Below are 17,066 nucleotides of genomic sequence, written 5' to 3' on the forward strand. Positions count from 1 at the left end.
GCTGGTCCTGCTCCCAGCAGCATGCAGGTGGGGAGACCAGCCCAGCAACACACTTGCAGGTGCATGTTGTCATCCTCAGCTCTACAGACCACAGGGTGCCCTGCTCTTCTGGTCCCTGATTTGGCCAGCATCCGCCCAGGACCCCTCTGCCCTGCTCCAGGTGGCTCTTCGGGCCTTTGTGCCCAAGGCTTGTGGCCCATGCCCTCCCCCCCGGCCTGTGGGCAGCATCCTCTGGGGGCCTGTGGCATGTTGACCCCCGCGGTGTGAAATCCCGGGGAAGGAGGCTGGAAGCCACCACTTTGTCCTACCTGTGCTGTACAGCTGGGCAAGGCTGGCGGCTGCTGCGGAGGCAAGAGGCACCCTCCGCCTGAGGCCCATAGCTGCCTGGGAAATTCCAGAGGGAGGACCAGGTTAACACATCAGCTATGTGTCCTGCCAAGGAGGCCACGTGTGGCTTCTCACCAGGCGAGAGCATGAGGCAGGACTCACTCTAGGACACGCTGGTACCTGCGGGTGGTTGGGAAGTGTCGTGACTGCAGAAATGAGCCTTTGGCAAGAGCTTGAAGGAGGGGAGTGAGTCTGAGCGATTCCATTTTCCTAGGGGTCCCACTTCCCGGATCCAGCATCCAAATGCACCCTGGTGATGCTTCTTTGGTCTGAACCCTAGCCAGAAGCACTGATGCTTGGTGGCCAAACCCCGTGCTTCCTGAGTGCCATTCAGAGCCACTGGTGATGTCGAGAGGCTCTCCTTTCCTGGAAAAGTTGCCCAGGCTCGGGGGCTCCATCTCCTGCTGCTCTCCCATCTCAAGAAGACCCTGATGGTGGTTCCCGTCCGCCTCAGAGGAACTCCCTGGGCTTCACTTTAAAGAACATTTGGAGGGGCTCCTGGGTGGCTCAGTCAGTTAAGCATCTGCCTTCAGCTCAGGTCATGATCCCAGAGTCCTGGGATCGAGCCCCGCATCGGGCTCCTTCGAGCCTGCTTCTGCCCCTTCCTACTGCTCGTGTGCTCTCTCTCTCTCTATCTCTTTCTGTCAAGTAAATAAATAGAATCTTAAAAAAAAAAAGAAGAAGAAAGAACCTTTGGACCGGGGAAGAGGCAGGCACCAACTTCAGCATAGAGCATCCTGCTGGGGAACACAGACCTTCCTGCACACATGATCAAGGCTGGCTCTAGCTGGCCACAGACCTTAGACATTTGGCCTCGTCCAGTGGAAGGAGTATGGAGGTGTCCTGGTGCATGGCGGCTGGTCTGTCTCCCACCAACTGGGAGCCCCCCTTGAGGGCAGCACAAGGTTCTAGCCTGCCGTGGGTGTGCCAAGGACACCCAGTGGGGACTGGCCACCTGGGAGCAGAGAGGAGGCAGGGAGAGCCCTTGTCCTCACCCTGGAGGAAGGAGCTGATGCCCACCCAGGCCTCAGAGACGACAGCTCCTTTAACCCTCTACCAACCCCCAACCCTGGCTCCCACCTCAGCTGTGTGCCTAGTATAGGCAGAGGGATCCTCCGCAGCCCGCAGCCAGCACAAGGGGTGGGGAGGAAAACCCGAGTCCTTGCCTTTGCCCAGCTGTGGCCAGTCACCAGAGACCTTGGAAACCAGGTGACTGATGCCCGCTCTGAGGGCCCAGCCAGTGAGGGACATGGCTTGCCCCGCTGGATGGCAGGGGCCAAAGTCCTCCCTGCATCCTGTTTATTCTGGGGGGATTTCCTGATCTGTCTGGGCCTGATGCTCACATGGCAGACCCAGGAGCTGGGGTGCAGTAGGGAGCTGGAGCCAGCCTTTGGAATCCCAACCCTTGGCCATCTCTGGCAGGAGAGGCAGGTCACAGGGAGAGGGTGACAAGCTTCTCTACTTTGCAGATTGCTCCACGTAGCCGTGCTCCAGCCCCACACTCTGCCTTTCACAAGGGATCTTACAATGCATGGATGCCTCCGGGAGGGTCTCCATGTTGGCACATTTAGTGTCTCTACCTTAGGCTTCTCCCGAGGTCTCAGGGCTATAGCAAGGACCGAGCCTCAGAGGTGCTAAGACACTTTGGAGGAGGTCTTGTTTCCTGTTGACCCCCGCATGTATACCTCTGGAGGGCCCCTGGGGACGACAATGGTCAGGCATCTCTTCTGTACTGAGTCACACTGCACTCTGGGTCCCTGTCATTCCTGCTCCTGCCCTGAACTGCTCTCTGCATCCTCTCCCAGAACACTTCAGGGGACTGGGTCTCATCGGATGTGGCTGGAGGTCCACGCCACCCCCCACTGACCCCTGCCAGGGAGAGAGCCCATTGCCCGCTGCTCCAGGTCCCCAGGTCCCCATGAGGGCTCACTGCCTCGGAGCACAGGCGCCCTTTGTAGCCCTCCGACAGCTGTCCAGTGAATGGGGGACTCGGTGTGGACCGTGGCTCTGCCCCACTTGGAACCCTGCTCTGTCCCCTGCAACACACAGGCCGCTTTTACGGCAGGGGCAGCTGCTGTGGATTCTGCTCTGGTTGATTGGTGAGGAAGACGGGCGTGTGTCGTGACCCCCTTACATTTTTCTAACAAGGAGATCAAGAAAGGCCTTCTCCAACAGCTCCTCACTGCGTACACATTTCCCTGTGAGACAGCCGCCCCCAGAGCTCCCGGGACCCATGCACCCCACTCAGGCAGGCGGGGATGAGCTGTCCAAGCAGCAGACGCACGGGGGCACCAAGCCGCAGGATGCACGCGTGAGAGCAGGGTGGCCCTTCTGACGGGGATCCCCAGGGGCAAGGGGTAGTTTCCAGTCTTCTCCCGGGCCTGCCTGAGCCAGAGCAGCAGGGCCACTAGGACCGGGTGTGGAAGCAATGCCCACCTGCGGACGGAGGCAGGGGGCAGGAGGGCATCTGGTGGGGACTGGCCACCAGCTGATGGAGTTCAGGGTCTGACAGGACAGCCTGGCTGGGGCCTGGTCAGGGGGCAGGGCCGGGGGCAGCTCACACCTCTTTGCTGGAGTGAGGCCTGGGCCAGGAGGTCCTGGGTCCAGCTGTGTGGTCTCACCACGCTGTGAACCTCTGCTTCCGGTCTGTGCGTGGGCCAAGACACCCATCCGCAGCAGGCACTGGGGCTGCCCCAGAGAGGGCCATGTAGGTAGGGGGAGGGTGGGCAGAGTGGGGGTAGGGAGAATGAACTCGCCTTCCAGCAGACCAGGGAACCACTGTCTGAGACCAGGGAGCTCACACCATCAGCAGGAGGGGAGGAACCACTTGACCCTGGCCCGAAGCCCAGTGCACAGCCCCAGCATCACATACTGAGGAGCGGGCATCTCAGGAAGGGGACATGGGACACTGGGGTACAGTCCCCTAAGCCAGAAGCTGAAGGACGCTGCACACAAGTGTCCAGGATGGTGTGGCAGGAGGGAAGGGAGTGGGCAGGGCTGGATGTAGAAGCTGGTAGAGCAGGTGGGAGAAGGGGCAGCATCGAGGTGGAGAGAGCAGAACCCTGAGCAGAGCACCATCCGTTGGCCAGAGCAGTAGGTCCTTTTCTCGGTTCTTACTTAACTTGATCTTGGCCTGCTCTGCACACTGCTCCCATACTCAGCGACAAATTCCTGGGAGTGACTTGGGAGTGTGTCACCTGAAGCAAACCTCTGAACCCTGGCACCTGCCTCACTTGCCACCCACTTGTCCTTTCGTCACCATCATCGTGGTTTACTGTGAGGCCATCTTCCCTCCTGTGTGACCACACTGACGCCCGCGAGTTTGTGGAAAGGGGGAGGGAAACACAGAATGGGCTGAATGCAGCATCTTGAGAATTTCTTAACTAAAAGAATTTTTTTTTTTTCTGGAAAGCATCGAGCTATTTGTAGCCCAAGTTGGTTGAACAGATTTTTCTGGGTGTAACTTATTTTTTTCACTCATTAACTTCTTTTCTTTGTGAATTAAAAAGTAGCATTTTTTTTTCCACCCAGGAGTGTCTTATTTACTTCTCTTTGAACCACAGCCAGCACTTTTTCCGCCTGTTGGGGAAGCAGACTCAGAGCCCACTCAGGGAGGCCACAGCCCCTTACCTAGGTTAATGCAGTGTGTCCAGGCCAGGCCCTTCCACGCCCACTCCCTCCCAAGGGAAGGAGGTCTTATGCTGTCCCATCTAGGAGAATTAGAGGCACAGCCCACCAGCACCTCCCAGTCCTGACTTCTGAAATGTCCCAGGCAGATATTTGGCCTGCCGGTCAATGGTTGCTGCCACCCCGAGGGTCTCTCAACCAGACAGGGGACAGCTCTGGTGTGTCTGTGGTGGGACTATTTGGGTCTATCCCCTGGACTCGGACCACAGCCCCTTCCCCCTTCGAGGCCAGCAGCCTCTGGTCACCCTTAGGATTTCACAGAAGGCATTGACCCAGGTCTGCCCTTGACACCTTCTCCTTCCAGGGAGTGGCTCTGGTCTTCTTTCCATCAGCTCCACACTGCCCCACAGCTCCACTCCAGACCTAAAATGCTGGTCCCTAACCCCATAGCATTTCTGTACGTAATCTTTTGGAGTGCACTTACCTTAAGACGTGTTTATGTGGTACACCTTGTTCTTGTTGTCTCCTGTCTCCAGAATTGTTTTAAAGCCCACCCTCGGCCCGAGCTATGCCCTTGACCTGCGCCCACTCCCCTCAAGGGGAGGCCTGACCCAGGGCTGTCGGGAGCCCCAAGGGGACCCTTCGCAGGAACACATCTGCCTTATCGAGGACAGGTTCCTGCCTCCTCCTTTGTCCCCACAAGCACAGGCTTGTACGGGTCAGTTCATGCTAAATGTCTGTGTCAGTTTTCACCAATTGAACCATTTTTGCAAAGCTCCCGGCCCCCTGAGATGGGGTTCCCACCGAGCCTGTCAGAACTGATGAAGCCTCAGGAGTCCTGTCTATCACTTCGAGTGCCCCCTCCCTGCCCCATTCCTTTATCCACAACTCCAAATTCCCCCAAAGCTCCGAAACTTAAAGGTGTTCAAAACTCTGTAACAAAGCCAGACTTGAGCTGATGTGCAGCCCTGTATTATGGGCCTTTATTTATTCCCGTTTGTGTGAATAGCCACGTTTCACTACGAACACCTTAATGTGTTTGATTATGAGGTGCAGCCGCAGGTTCCAATGAGGTCTCGCGTAATGTACGAGATATATGACAAATTCTGAATTCCAAACACATCGGCCTTGAGGCTTTGGATGAGGGGTCAGAATGGTGGAGTGTCTCCACACTGGTCACACTTCTGGAGTAAGTGGAGGTCCCAGTGGAGGGGAAATGGGCTTTTGCCACCTAATTTGGCATAGCAATGATGGCTTTTTCATTTACTGAGCAAACAACTCTGTGCTAGGTGCTGGTGATTCAGAGACGGAGGACCCCACGGACCAGCAGAGGGACCAAGGGGCACGCAAGGGGCTGGGAGAGAGGAGGGTTTCCTGCGTGTGGAAGGTACAGCAGCCATCTCCTTCTAAGGGGGCCCTTGCCTAGGGAGCTGGTGACCACAGGCCTGTCCCTTTCTGTGGGACTCAAGACTCTAGATGTGCCACCTGGCGGCATTCCAGGGAAGCCAAAGGTACTTGGGAGTGTGATAGTACCAGAAGACAGGAGGCGCTCATGCTTGTGAATCCTGCCAAGTCATTGAAGGTCTGGGGCCTCAGCTTCCTCATCTGTAAATGGGGTGCCCTCCCTGACTCTGCCTTCAGTGTCACTGACTGCCCTCTAGCACAGAAGGCTGGGATCTCCCTGCCCCCTTCTCGGGGTGGCAGCGGGTCTGGCTGTGCGTCTGCAGAGCAGAGGGTGCCGGGCTGCAGAGGGGAGTGGGAGGGTAGGCACGCTTGAGGTCAGGCCATGTCCTGTCCCAGATGTCAGCTGAGTTACTCTTCAGTAATGAGCCCAGAAAATAAGCCAGGAAGAGAGAGGAGGGACAACTGTCCAAGGGCTTGGCCTTTGCGGCTTGCCCAGGTGTGTCTCCTTCCAGAGCAGGTGTGCACAGCCCTAAACAGGCTGTGGAGCACGGCTTTGGCGCTGGCCCTGCGCCGGGCATCCGACCTTCCGTGCGGTGACCATCACCTTTCCTGCCGTGGCCAGAAGCAGGACTCCCCGGGGCCAGCACCTCCCACGTCCATGGTGAGGTGAGGAGGGGCTGGAAGGAGGCCGCCAGAGCCGGGGTGGGGGTGGGCGAGGGCAGGCGTTATGGAAGGGCCACAGGGAGCGAAGGTCAGAGGCCGAGGCATGGACCGGGGTCCCTCGAGAGCGAGGCAGGCGGCGTCGGGGCCCGTGCCCGGGAGACGCGAGGTGGGGCGGGAGTCGGGCAGCCGCCGCGCGGTGGGCGGGGGCAGCGCGGGCGTCGCCGGGTTCCCCGGGGCGCTGGCGGGCGGCTGGAGGCGAGGGCGTCGTCCGGAGGCGGAGGGCGCGGGGCTGCTGGGGGGCGCCTGGGTCCCCGCCCCCGCCGGCCGCGCCGGGTCGCGCGTGGGCGCGGCGGGCGCCGATTGGCTGGCGGGCGCGCGGGCGGGGCGGGCGGCGGCGGCGGCGCGGAGGGGCCGGTCACCCCGCAGCCTGGCCTCGGCCTCCGCCGCTCGTCGCCGCGCCCCGCCCGCGCTCCCGCCGCCGCCCGGCCCCCCCACACACCCCTCCGCCGCCGGCGGCCACCATGAGCACAGGCCTGCGGTACAAGAGCAAGCTGGCGACCCCAGGTGAGCCCGGCGCCTGCCCGCGCGCCTGCGCGCGCCTTTGTCCCCGCCGCCCGCCCGCCCGCCTCTCACCGTGTCTTTCCTCTCTCCCCCGCCCGCCGGCCGGGACGCGGACCCTGACCCGACCCCGACCCTGCAGAGGACAAGCAGGTACGTGCGCGCCGCCGCTCCCCTCGGGCCTGCTGTCACCCATTGTGGCACCAACGCGGCCGGTGCCCAGGCGCGACCCCGCCCCCGCCGGCCGTCATCCCTCCCTGTCGCGATAACCGATTGTCAGCTGGGGCAGTGCCGCCGCGCCTGGGGCTGCGAAGGGGAGCAGTGGGCGCCAGGCCGCTGGGGGCCTGGCCCTTGACCCTTACAGCACAGGCGCCCCTCCCAGGCTGGGGGGATGGGCCGGGTGTCCCTCTCCCACTGATCCAGCTCCAGCACATCCTCCCTGACCTGGCCTTGGGCCTCGTGCTGGGGGTCCTGAGTGGGGGCACAGACACTGGCAGGCCACAGGCTGGGGGAGGGGTCTGGGAGCCCCACCCCACTCTTGTGCATCTTCTGCCTCTTCTTCCACACACACCAATTTGAGTGGACTGATCTGTGGCCAGGCCTCTTCCCCAGACTGGGAGCCTCCAGGGCCTGGTCTGGATCTGAGTCATGCCAGTGCCCAGCACAGGTCTTCCAACCTAATGGGTACAAACAGGCTGTGGCTTTCCAAAGGGGCTGGCCTGGTCCCTACCCTCCGGGAAAGCAGGACCGGACAGGAGGCTGACCTGGGCACCCACTGTGGAAGCCAGCTGAGGCTGGGGTTAAACAGAGCTGGGAGACCCTGAGGGTGGAGTAGGAGTGGGTAACCAGGTGGGCAGGGGGCTCTGGGGCAGCCCTGCTGGGGGCCTCTCTGGCTTGAGCTCAGTCATGTTTGGGAGATTTTCTGGACCCAACTCTGGCACCAAGGTAGCCTTGGCAGCCCTTGTCAGGGATAGGAATTTACACAGTGGGTAGATGCTGGGTGGAACCCTGAAGTCCTGGCCCAGGGTGCGGTGGCAGCCCCAGGAGCGACCCAGCAGGTGGGGTGGGGGCCGGGAGTCACTGGCTCCTAGGTGCCAGTCTCCTGGCAGGGACGCACCCAACCCTGGGACAGGTGAGGCTCTTAGGGAGGGGCCCCTCAACCTCCCCCTGCTGGCAAGGGCTGCTTCAGGGAGCCCGAGCCAGGAGCTGCCTTCCTATCAAGGCAGGTCAGACAATGCCTGAGATGCAGGGACACATGCTGCCAGGCTATTGTTTGAGGGAGAGAGAGAGAGAGAGAAGGCCCGAGAGACCAACCCCCACAGCTTCTCCTGGGCCTGCAGGCACTTGGAGTTACTGGGCCGGCAGCAGCTGCCCAGTACCACACAGGGACTCTCCTGCAGAGGTAGGAACCCCTTCAGGCCTGTGTCTGCCCATCCTTCGCGGTCAGTTAGGAGGCAGCCTCACCCATCCTCTGCCCCTAGGACCAGAGAGAGAGGGCACCATGCAGCTGGAGAGGGGCAGCCCTGGGAACAAAGCCAGGGAGCCAGGTGTTTGGGGTGGGCTCCCCGAGGATCTGGGGGAAGCTGGAAGCATGTGGCAGTTTCACTGTTAGCATTGTTGGTGTTATTGAGCTTTAGTCTATCCGCACTGTGAAAGAGGGCCGGGGGGGAGCTCTGGTGGCCCTGGCCCCCATCCTCTGACCCCCACCCATCTCAGGCAGCGATGGGGCTCTGTTGGCTCTGGCGGCTGCTTCCAGAGCTGGCTCCGGTGATTCTAAGAATGGAAATGCCTCGAGAGTCTCAGGCACCAGGAGGAGGTGGGCGCAGCTGTGTCTATGGCTCAGGAAGCCCTGAGGAATATTTGTTGTACTTCATGGGCCAGAGAGAGGGGTGGCAGGGTCCCTCCCTTGGAGCTCCCCCAGGGAATCCACAGGCCCTGTCTGGGTGAGTTCGGATGATGGGGCTGGCAGGTTGGGAGCTGGGAGTGAGACTCTTGCCCTCCTGACTTGGGCCTCCCCAGAGGCTGTGCCTTACCAATGGGGAAATTGAGGCAATCCGGAAGCGACAAGCTCCATTAGCCACCGGGCTGTGCAGTGCTGAGGCTCCTTCTCAGCCTGAGGCCCAGACCCAGGGGTGTCCACCTTGGAGATGCCCTGAGCCTGAGATGCCAGCCTGTCTGGGTGGGGGCCAGGCTGAGGGGCTGTGTCTACAGTGGGCCTACAGGTAGAGGTTGTGTGGGACTTAGTCCAGGTTAGCATGGCAGAAGGCTGGGGCCAGTATGGAGGCTTTTTTAGGGCAAGGACTGAGGGCCCATCCGGGAGAGTTGAGGGAGGTGCCCCGTGGCTTCCCCCCGCTCTCCTCTGGATGAAAGACTCTCCTGTTCCCAGCTGTGGGCCCACCCCTCCTCCCCAGGTGCCAGTGGCCTCCAGGCCCTATGGCAGCATCATGAGCCTGGACAGATAGACAGAGGCCCCTCAACCAGGGGAGCCAAGAAGGGAGGACCAGGGTGGGGAAGAGCTGGGGGGCGGCTTCTCCCCACTGACGCACAGTCCAAGGAGTATGTCTCTTCATGTTGCAGCTCCTTTTCAAGCCTCCCTCTGCCCAGCTGGTACTGGCTGGTTCAGATTCTGGCAGAGTCCTGCAGGAAAGGGTGAGGAAGGGTTTGGTGGCCCAGGAGATGCCTGTGGTCCCTGAGGTGGTCACAGAACGTGAGAACTACACTGGCTGGAGGTCTCCAGTCCCCCTAGGCCCAGTCCTGTGGGTCAGAGCAGGCAAGGAAGCTCAGAGGGAGCCCCATACTGGGGAGGGGGTAAGTTCACTCCACATACCCCCCCCCCACCTTTGCTAGCAGGAGTGGTCTGGGGGCAGTTGTGGCCAGTGCTGGCTGCACCTTCCAAGTTTCCAGAGGTAGGGTGGGTAGGCCTCTAGTGCTCTAACTAACCCCCCCCACCCCCACTTTAAGCTTCTGCAAACCCGGGGGAAGGGGGAGCGGGTCCAGGCTGGGGAGGTGGGCTCTGCCCCCTCCCAGTTCCCACGCGTCTGGGGAGGCCACGCCAGCCAAGAACACCCCTGACTCCCGCACGCACGCGCGCGCGCGCACACACACACGCACACACACATATGCACGCGAGGGCGGAGGGAGCATTGCAGGGAGGGGTGTGGCCATGGGTAGTTGGGACGCCGTGACACCGCCAGGAGGTTTCCGGGCCAATTCTGCGAGGAGAGGAGTGAGCGGGGCCGGTACCCGCGTGGGTGCGCCTGGGTACCAGGAGCGGTCCCCCGGCGCCCTCTGGCGGGCGGAAGCCGCGCCGCACCTGGGGGGGAACGGGACGCGGGACGGCGACAACCCCGCCCCCCAGGGCCCTTGGGTGGGCCCCGGCTTCCCCCACCCGCCCCCCCGGGGGGCCGCGACGCCCGGACAGAGGCCGTTGGTCCGGCCGCGGGACTCCGCCCCCGCGCCTACGCGCGCCTAGGCTCGGCCCTGCCCTCCGCAGCAGCTTTCCGGTGGCTCCGCCCGCGGCCCAATTTCCAGGCGACTGTTTCCCAGCGACCGCACGGGTGGGGCGGTCTCGTCCCAACCCCCCCAACCCCCGTCAGCGCCGGCGAGGCCCCGCCTCTGGTTCGGGTGCGGGAGCGGGGCCTGCCTGTGGCTGCGACGCCGCGGGCGGCTCGGGGCGGGTCGGCAGAGGCAGAGGCATGGCACGCACGGCCTCCGGGGTCGGCGGCACCCCGGGTGGGCGACGTCCCTTCTCCGGGCCTCAGTTCCCGCGTCCGTAAAACGGGGGCGAGAACCGGGCTTCGGGGCAGTGCCGCGCGTAAGTCCCTCCCGTAAGCCCGGCCGCTGTGGGCCTGACCGGGTCAGGGGTGCGAACGTAGCGATGGACTCGCTGGCAGCGCCCCAGGACCGCCTGGTGGAGCAGCTGCTGTCGCCGCGGACCCAGGCCCAGAGGCGGCTCAAGGTGTGTCTGGAGCGGGGAGTGGAATGTGGGTCAGTGTGTGTGCGCCCGCCGGGGCCCGGTCCCGAGGGGCTCTGGGACGTGCCAAGGACCGCCAGGGCCAGGGTCCGCAGGGGTGGGCCGTGGGGCCCCGCAGGCGGAGGAGGCTCCGTGCCGCTGTCTATAAATAGCCCCTGCTCCGCCTTGGTAGCAGCGGCCAGCCACCCCCGCTGCTGGATCACGGCCAGATGGGGCCTGCCACCCCCTGGTACACTGGGGGGGAGGGGGGGAGTATTGAGGCCAGGGGGCTTCTCCGGCCTGGGGAGGGGTCTTGGTCCTGGCGCCCTCTTCCCACCACCCAAGGGAGGGCAGCCTGTGCCTGCTGCAGCGGGACATCCCAAACTCTACACACACAGACACATTGTCAGGTCCCTGCAAAGCTCCCTCACTGAGGCTGGGGCAAGGATGCCTGCCACCCCCTTACCTGCCTTTCCACTGCCAGGCCTTTGCCCACAGGCCCTCACCCCATTTGTGCCATTGAAACTCCCCACCCAGGGGACTCCGCCCTTTGCTGCCTCCATGTCTGAGCCAGCTAGGGATCGGGGCACCAGACTGCCCCAGGAACCCCAGCATGCCCCTGACTTGCCCCCGCCCCGGCCCCCAGGATATCGACAAGCAGTACGTGGGCTTCGCCACACTGCCCAATCAGGTGCACCGGAAGTCTGTGAAGAAGGGCTTCGATTTCACGCTCATGGTGGCTGGTGAGTGGGCTGGACTCCCAGGTAGGGTGGCTTGGGCCATTAGCCAGCCAGGCTCTGTCACAGGGGCCTCAGACTTAACCTGACTCTTCCACTATACCTGCTGGCAGGTGAGTCGGGCCTGGGGAAGTCCACACTGGTCCACAGCCTCTTCCTGACCGACTTGTACAAGGACCGGAAGCTGCTCAGTGCTGAGGGTGAGTGGGCCCCAGGCAGCCCTGGTACTGGTTCCCCATCCCCTGCTCTGTGATCCCTCAAAGGGTCCAGACCCTGCTCCTCTTTTCCCACAGCATGGATCTCCTGTTCAGGGTCCAGGAGGAGCGGCCCAGATCATAATCAGGCCAGGGCCAAGACACTAGAAGGAATGAGAACAAGGGTCCTGGCTGCCCAGTGGGGGTGGGGGCTGAGAGTTGGAGAGACCCCCTCCAGGCAATGCCCCCCCCCCCCCCAGAGCGCATCAGCCAGACTGTAGAGATCCTGAAGCACACGGTGGACATTGAGGAGAAGGGGGTGAAGCTGAAGCTCACCATCGTAGACACGCCAGGCTTCGGGGATGCTGTCAACAACTCGGAGTGGTGAGCAAAGCCCTGCTGGGAGACAGTCTCTGCCTAGGCTGGCCCAGCCTCCCCTCTGGCCTCACAGACCCTCCTGTCCCCCTGCAGCTGGAAGCCCATCACGGACTACGTGGACCAGCAGTTTGAGCAGTACTTCCGCGACGAGAGCGGGCTCAACCGCAAGAACATCCAAGACAACCGTGTGCACTGCTGCCTGTATTTCATCTCCCCTTTTGGGCACGGGTGCGTGCATGGCCCGGGGACAGGCTCGGTGGGGGGGCACCCGCCGCCACGGATCCCCACGGCTGTACCGGCCGCGGCCTATCCCTTGCCCGTGTGCCCATAAGCATGCCCTCCCTGAGCCCATCCCCACCTGTCCCCGGGCCCCTGCCACCCCTGGCTGCTCTCTGCAGGCTGCGGCCCGTGGATGTGGGTTTCATGAAGGCCCTGCACGAGAAGGTGAACATCGTGCCCCTCATCGCCAAAGCTGACTGTCTCGTCCCCGGCGAGATCCGGAAGCTGAAGGAGCGGGTAAGCCTGCTCTGGCAGGCGGGGTGTGGGCTAGGTCTCTGGGACGGAGACCACCAGGCGTGCAGATCCTGGGTGCCAACGCGGCCGGCCCCGGGTACCTGGCCAGCCTCAAATCGGACAGCTCTTGATCCACCACAGATCCGGGAGGAGATTGACAAGTTCGGCATCCACGTGTACCAGTTCCCCGAATGTGACTCTGACGAGGACGAGGACTTCAAGCAGCAAGATCGGGAACTGAAGGTAAGCAGCCTGGTGTGGCATAGGAGGGAACTGGAGATCAGTTTACATGGGGCCAAGCATCCAGGTCCAACCCAGTGGGGACAGGAGTCTTTTGTCTGGCCAGTAGAGCCCCTTCACCTGGGGCTGGGGGGGTACAGTCCCCCAGGTCCCCACTGGCTTGTGCAGTTTGGCCCCATATTGTTCATGTGTCACAGAGCACTCGCCAGGACCCAAAGGCATAGTGCTGGCCAGGCCTCCACTCTGACCCTACTCCTCAGTCTTCTTCCAAGGGGTCACCAGCAGAAGGGTCTGGCCCAGGGCCCAGTGGCCACAAGCCTCCGCATGCCCTGGCTCCCAGAATTCTGAGCTCCAGTGGGTGGCTGTGGCTTTGGGTGCCCCAGGATCTAGAGTGGCAATAACCAAGCCCGACATGGGATAGGCGGCCGCTGGAGCAGCATGGGGCCATTGGCCCCAGCCAAAGTCAGCATCACTAACAGGAGGCACGGGCTCAGCTCTGGGGAGGGATGGCGAAGGGAGCTAGATGGAGCTGTTCCTGATGGGGGTGGTGTCAGAAGGGGAGGGTGTGTCTGGTGGGCACCGCTTAGCGAAGGCCCCTAGGATATAAGCTGTGCTATAGTTCTGGCTTCAGAGAAGCCAAAAGAGTTGGGCAACCCCAGGATCCCTTTGGGGAGAGGCTGTTGATAATGCTGGAGGGGCCAACCAAGTGTGGAGTGCCCATGCCCCTGTTCAGCCACTAACCCCCCATACTCATGCTAAGTGGGCATGAGCCCTTGTACCTGCCCTCCCCAGGAGAGTGCGCCATTCGCAGTTATCGGCAGCAACACAGTGGTGGAGGCCAAGGGGCAGCGGGTCCGGGGGCGACTGTACCCCTGGGGGATCGTGGAGGGTGAGTTCAGACATGGGCATCGCCTAGGGGGTGGGAAGGCTCCCCTGGGCCTGCACCCACCCACCCCCCACTCCTGCCCCACAGTGGAGAACCAGGCACATTGCGACTTCGTGAAGCTGCGCAACATGCTCATCCGCACGCACATGCATGACCTCAAGGATGTGACGTGCGACGTGCACTATGAGAACTATCGGGCACACTGCATCCAGCAGATGACCAGGTGCGCAGCCCTGACCCAGACCTGGATCATGTGCCTCATGGCCCCAGCCGCAGCTCCCTAACAGAGGGCTGGTCCTTGCTGCCCACCCAGACCTGAACTTTGCCCCAACTCCCCAGATAGGCACCCCCCACCATGCACCTTGTCTTCCCAGAGCCAACCCAGCGGTGTGGGAGCTCAGAGGGAGAGGGCCTCAGTAGTGGTGGGTGTCAGACAAACTCTCTCTACCTCTTGTCTGTCCCACAGCAAACTGACCCAGGACAGCCGCATGGAGAGCCCCATCCCCATCCTGCCCCTGCCTACCCCCGACGCTGAGACAGAAAAGCTCATCAGGATGAAGGATGAGGAGGTTAGTAGGGCCACAGGGGAGGAGCAGAGGCTGGTGGGGGGGAGGGGTCAGGCCCTTCCTATCACGTTTCTCACTCCATCCTCCACTATTCTTGCCTCACCTTCAGCTAAGGCGCATGCAGGAGATGCTGCAGAAGATGAAGCAGCAAATGCAGGACCAGTGACCAGCCCCACATTGCCGTGGATAGACTGCCAGTTTCCAGGCTGGCCCTTCCCATCCCTGGACCCCAACTGGCCTGGACTCAACCCTGGAATCATCTGGATCTCCAACAGGCCTGGGCACAACCCCAGTCCCAGAGTGACCCAGACCAGGACTGTTCCCAACTTTTCCTGACCTGACCCAGAGACGCGGGGTCACAGCCCCCAGCCAACCCTAATTTATTCTCAACATCGGTCCCTCCCCTCATTTGTATCTGCTTCCAAGAGGCCTGGAGAGCAGCCCCCCACAGCTGGCCCCCTTTGCCCTTGGGAGAGCAGCAGCTAGGTTGGGGCATGACTTTTAAGATTTACCCCTGCCCTAGAAGGTCATGAACTCCAACTCCAGGCCCTACTCAGGCAGGTGGGTAAAACAAGGCAGAATAGGGGAGCAGATGCCCAGCATACCGGACCTATTTCCCCACCCCAGTGCCGCAGAGTGGACGTGGGAGCCCTCATGTGCCCACTCCCTTGGGCCACCCAGCTTATGCTGAGACCTCACTTTGTGCCGGGGTGGGCCAGGTCCTTCCTCACCTCCTCACACCCTTCCCGGGTAGCTCAGTGGGTGGGTTGGGCAACAGAAGCGCTCATGATCCCTCCAGACTGAAGGAGGGCAGCTGGCTACAGGCAAGGATTTCATGGGGCTGGTGGGCTGGGACGCCTGTGATCGCCCATACTCCTCACCCATGGCTGTGGCCTGGCCTGAGGGATCCAAGAGCAGTGGGTGGTGGGCAGCCTGGCAACCCCCTATCCCTAGACTGCCATTCCCTGCCTGTGGCTGGAGGTTCCTTCTCCCCAGCAGCACTGTTGCCCTGAGTTCCCTAGCCCATCCTCCCCCAACCCCCCACCCCCCACCCCCAGCATGATACCTTCCCCCAAACCCCATTCTCCAGTTTTGTTCGGTTGTGAATGCTGCGTCCTGTCCTGGTGACAGGAGAACAATGTTGGTGAAGTCACATCGGTGTCAGAGTGATTCGTGCGCCCCTGGGAGTTTGTTGGGGCGGAAGCCCTGGCGGCCTGCGGGCCCTGGTGATAGGGCTCTATCTGGGGCCGCAGGGCCTGTCCCCTCGGCCGCCTCCGGGTTATTTCTGGGGGATGGTTGCGCTGTGGTCGGTTTGGCGGGGGCACTGGGGCCTGGCAGGGGCGGGGCGGCCTTATCACCTGGCTTTCCAGCCAAGGCTTCGCGCTCCAGAGCAAGCCGGGTCACCATCCTCTCGCCATGGGCTCTGGTGAGTCTGGGGTCAGGCAGGGCCCGGGCTGCGCTCCTTGAGCTGAGTCGGGTTGGGAGGCGCTGCCGGAGAGAGATTTGGGTCGGACTTCGAGGGGACCTCTAGCCAGCGCGCGCGAGATGATGGAGATGGAGAGGCTTGCGGGCAGTAGGGGGCTCGGGGGTGGGGGGCGGGGGAGCGGCTGGAGCCGGGCCCAGCGCTCCGGGTGCACAGGGACCCGCTCAGGTGCCCCACAGGCCGCGGGCTCACTACGGCGCTTTCCTTCCAGGGCCGCGCGGGGCGCTGAGCCTGCTGCTCCTGCTGCTCGCGCCGCCCCGCTGCCCCGCCGCGGGCTGCCCGGCACCGTGTGACTGCGCGGGGACGCGCGTGGATTGCGGGCGCCGCGGGCTGACGTGGGCCTCGCTGCCCGCCGCCTTCCCGCCGGACACGACCGAGCTGGTGCTGACGGGCAACAATCTGACGGCGCTGCCGCCGGGACTGCTGGACGCGCTGCCCGTGCTGCGCACCGCGCACCTGGGCGCCAACCCGTGGCGCTGCGACTGCCACCTGGTGCCGCTGCGCGCCTGGCTGGCCGGCCGGCCGGAGCGCGCGCCCTACCGCGACCTGCGCTGCGCCGCGCCCCCCGCTCTGCGCGGCCGCCTGCTGCCCTACCTGGCGGAGGACGAGCTGCGCGCCGCCTGTGCGCCGGGCGCGCTCTGCTGGGGGGCGCTGGCGGCGCAGCTCCTGCTGCTGGGCCTCGGGCTGCTGCACGCGCTGCTGCTGACGCTGCTGCTGTGCCGCCTGCGCCGCCTGCGCGCCCGCGCCCGCGCCCGCGCCGCGCACCCGTTGTCGCTGACGGCCCCGCTGGTGGCGGAGGCGGCCGGGGCCAGCGAGTCTCGAGAGGAGTCCTGAGAAGCGCGGAGCGACGCGGGCGCGCCGACCCGACGGAACCCTCCCGCGGGGGCCCCTGGCGCCAACGGGGGCCGGGTCTCGTCCTCCGCCTGGGCACGATTGCCGAGAGCCCGTCGCCACCCCCCCAACCCCCGGCTGCAGGCCCCGGGCCGAGCGCGCCCCACTGCTGCGTGCCCGCCGCTTCGGCCCCGGGCCGCAGAGCCAGGGCAGGGGCGGTGAGCTGCAGCCCACCGCGCCTGCGGGGGTTCGCCCGCACCCCCGCGCCAAACCCCAGCGCAGAATAAAGCCTTCTCTCTATCTAACTGGTCTCTGCGCCCCGCCACCCGGAAATTGCCCTCCGCGAAGCGCAGGAACGGCCCGGGGAGGCGGTTCAAGGGGACGCATCACGTCTTTGTACACCCAAAATAACTGCCGGCCAAACACGGGGACAGCGAGTTAAATCGCCCGGACCACTCGCTCTCCCAGAAGTTCAAGTGGAAAGCACAGATGAACTCGGACAGTGACAACACTGTAGGGTGGGGAGGACACTGCGGGGAGTGAGGACAGTGTGGGAACAGTGAAGACACTGTCAGGACACTTCAGGGAGCAAAGACACTGTGGGGACAATGAAGACAGTGTTAACAATGAGGACACCAGGGACAGCA

General features: G+C 63.2%; 2 protein-coding genes across 3 annotated transcripts; both read left to right on the top strand.

Moving 5' to 3' along the window:
• The first annotated feature begins 6,486 nt into the window (after nucleotides 1-6,486).
• On the top strand, nucleotides 6,487-15,257 carry SEPTIN5 (septin 5). Of its 2 annotated transcripts, XM_045887125.3 has the most exons (12): nucleotides 6,487-6,645; nucleotides 6,782-6,792; nucleotides 11,238-11,334; nucleotides 11,442-11,528; nucleotides 11,783-11,906; nucleotides 11,994-12,128; nucleotides 12,299-12,416; nucleotides 12,555-12,656; nucleotides 13,446-13,542; nucleotides 13,627-13,762; nucleotides 14,006-14,108; nucleotides 14,215-15,257. In XM_045887125.3, the coding sequence occupies exons 1-12, from the start codon at nucleotides 6,603-6,605 to the stop codon at nucleotides 14,269-14,271; spliced, it is 1,110 nt and encodes a 369-aa protein (XP_045743081.1). In that variant the 5' UTR covers nucleotides 6,487-6,602; the 3' UTR covers nucleotides 14,272-15,257. The 2 variants fall into 2 exon arrangements, with proteins under 2 accessions (XP_045743081.1, XP_045743080.1); XM_045887124.3 differs by lacking the exons at nucleotides 6,487-6,645; nucleotides 6,782-6,792 and adding an exon at nucleotides 9,883-10,597.
• Nucleotides 15,258-15,521: 264 nt separating this feature from the next.
• Nucleotides 15,522-16,702, top strand: GP1BB (glycoprotein Ib platelet subunit beta). Its single transcript, XM_045887126.2, has 2 exons — nucleotides 15,522-15,531; nucleotides 15,800-16,702. Exons 1-2 carry the CDS (start codon nucleotides 15,522-15,524, stop codon nucleotides 16,420-16,422), a joined length of 633 nt encoding a protein of 210 aa, XP_045743082.1. The 3' UTR covers nucleotides 16,423-16,702.
• The last annotated feature ends 364 nt before the right edge of the window (nucleotides 16,703-17,066 follow it).

This window comes from Mirounga angustirostris, unplaced genomic scaffold (genome assembly GCF_029215605.1).
Source record: "Mirounga angustirostris isolate CCGP_5_RB_7025 unplaced genomic scaffold, mMirAng1.0.hap1 SCAF_14, whole genome shotgun sequence".
In the NCBI taxonomy this organism is placed as follows: Eukaryota; Metazoa; Chordata; class Mammalia; order Carnivora; family Phocidae; genus Mirounga; species Mirounga angustirostris.

Bases quoted from the DNA above. Each gene is read 5' to 3' on its own strand.
- SEPTIN5 (XM_045887124.3), top strand. From the start codon at position 10,517: ATGGACTCGCTGGCAGCGCCCCAGGACCGCCTGGTGGAGCAGCTGCTG. The intron at 11,529-11,782 runs GTGAGTGGGCCC...CCCCCCCCCCAG, and splicing joins GAAGCTGCTCAGTGCTGAGG to AGCGCATCAGCCAGACTGTA. The intron at 13,763-14,005 runs GTGCGCAGCCCT...TCTGTCCCACAG, and splicing joins TGCATCCAGCAGATGACCAG to CAAACTGACCCAGGACAGCC.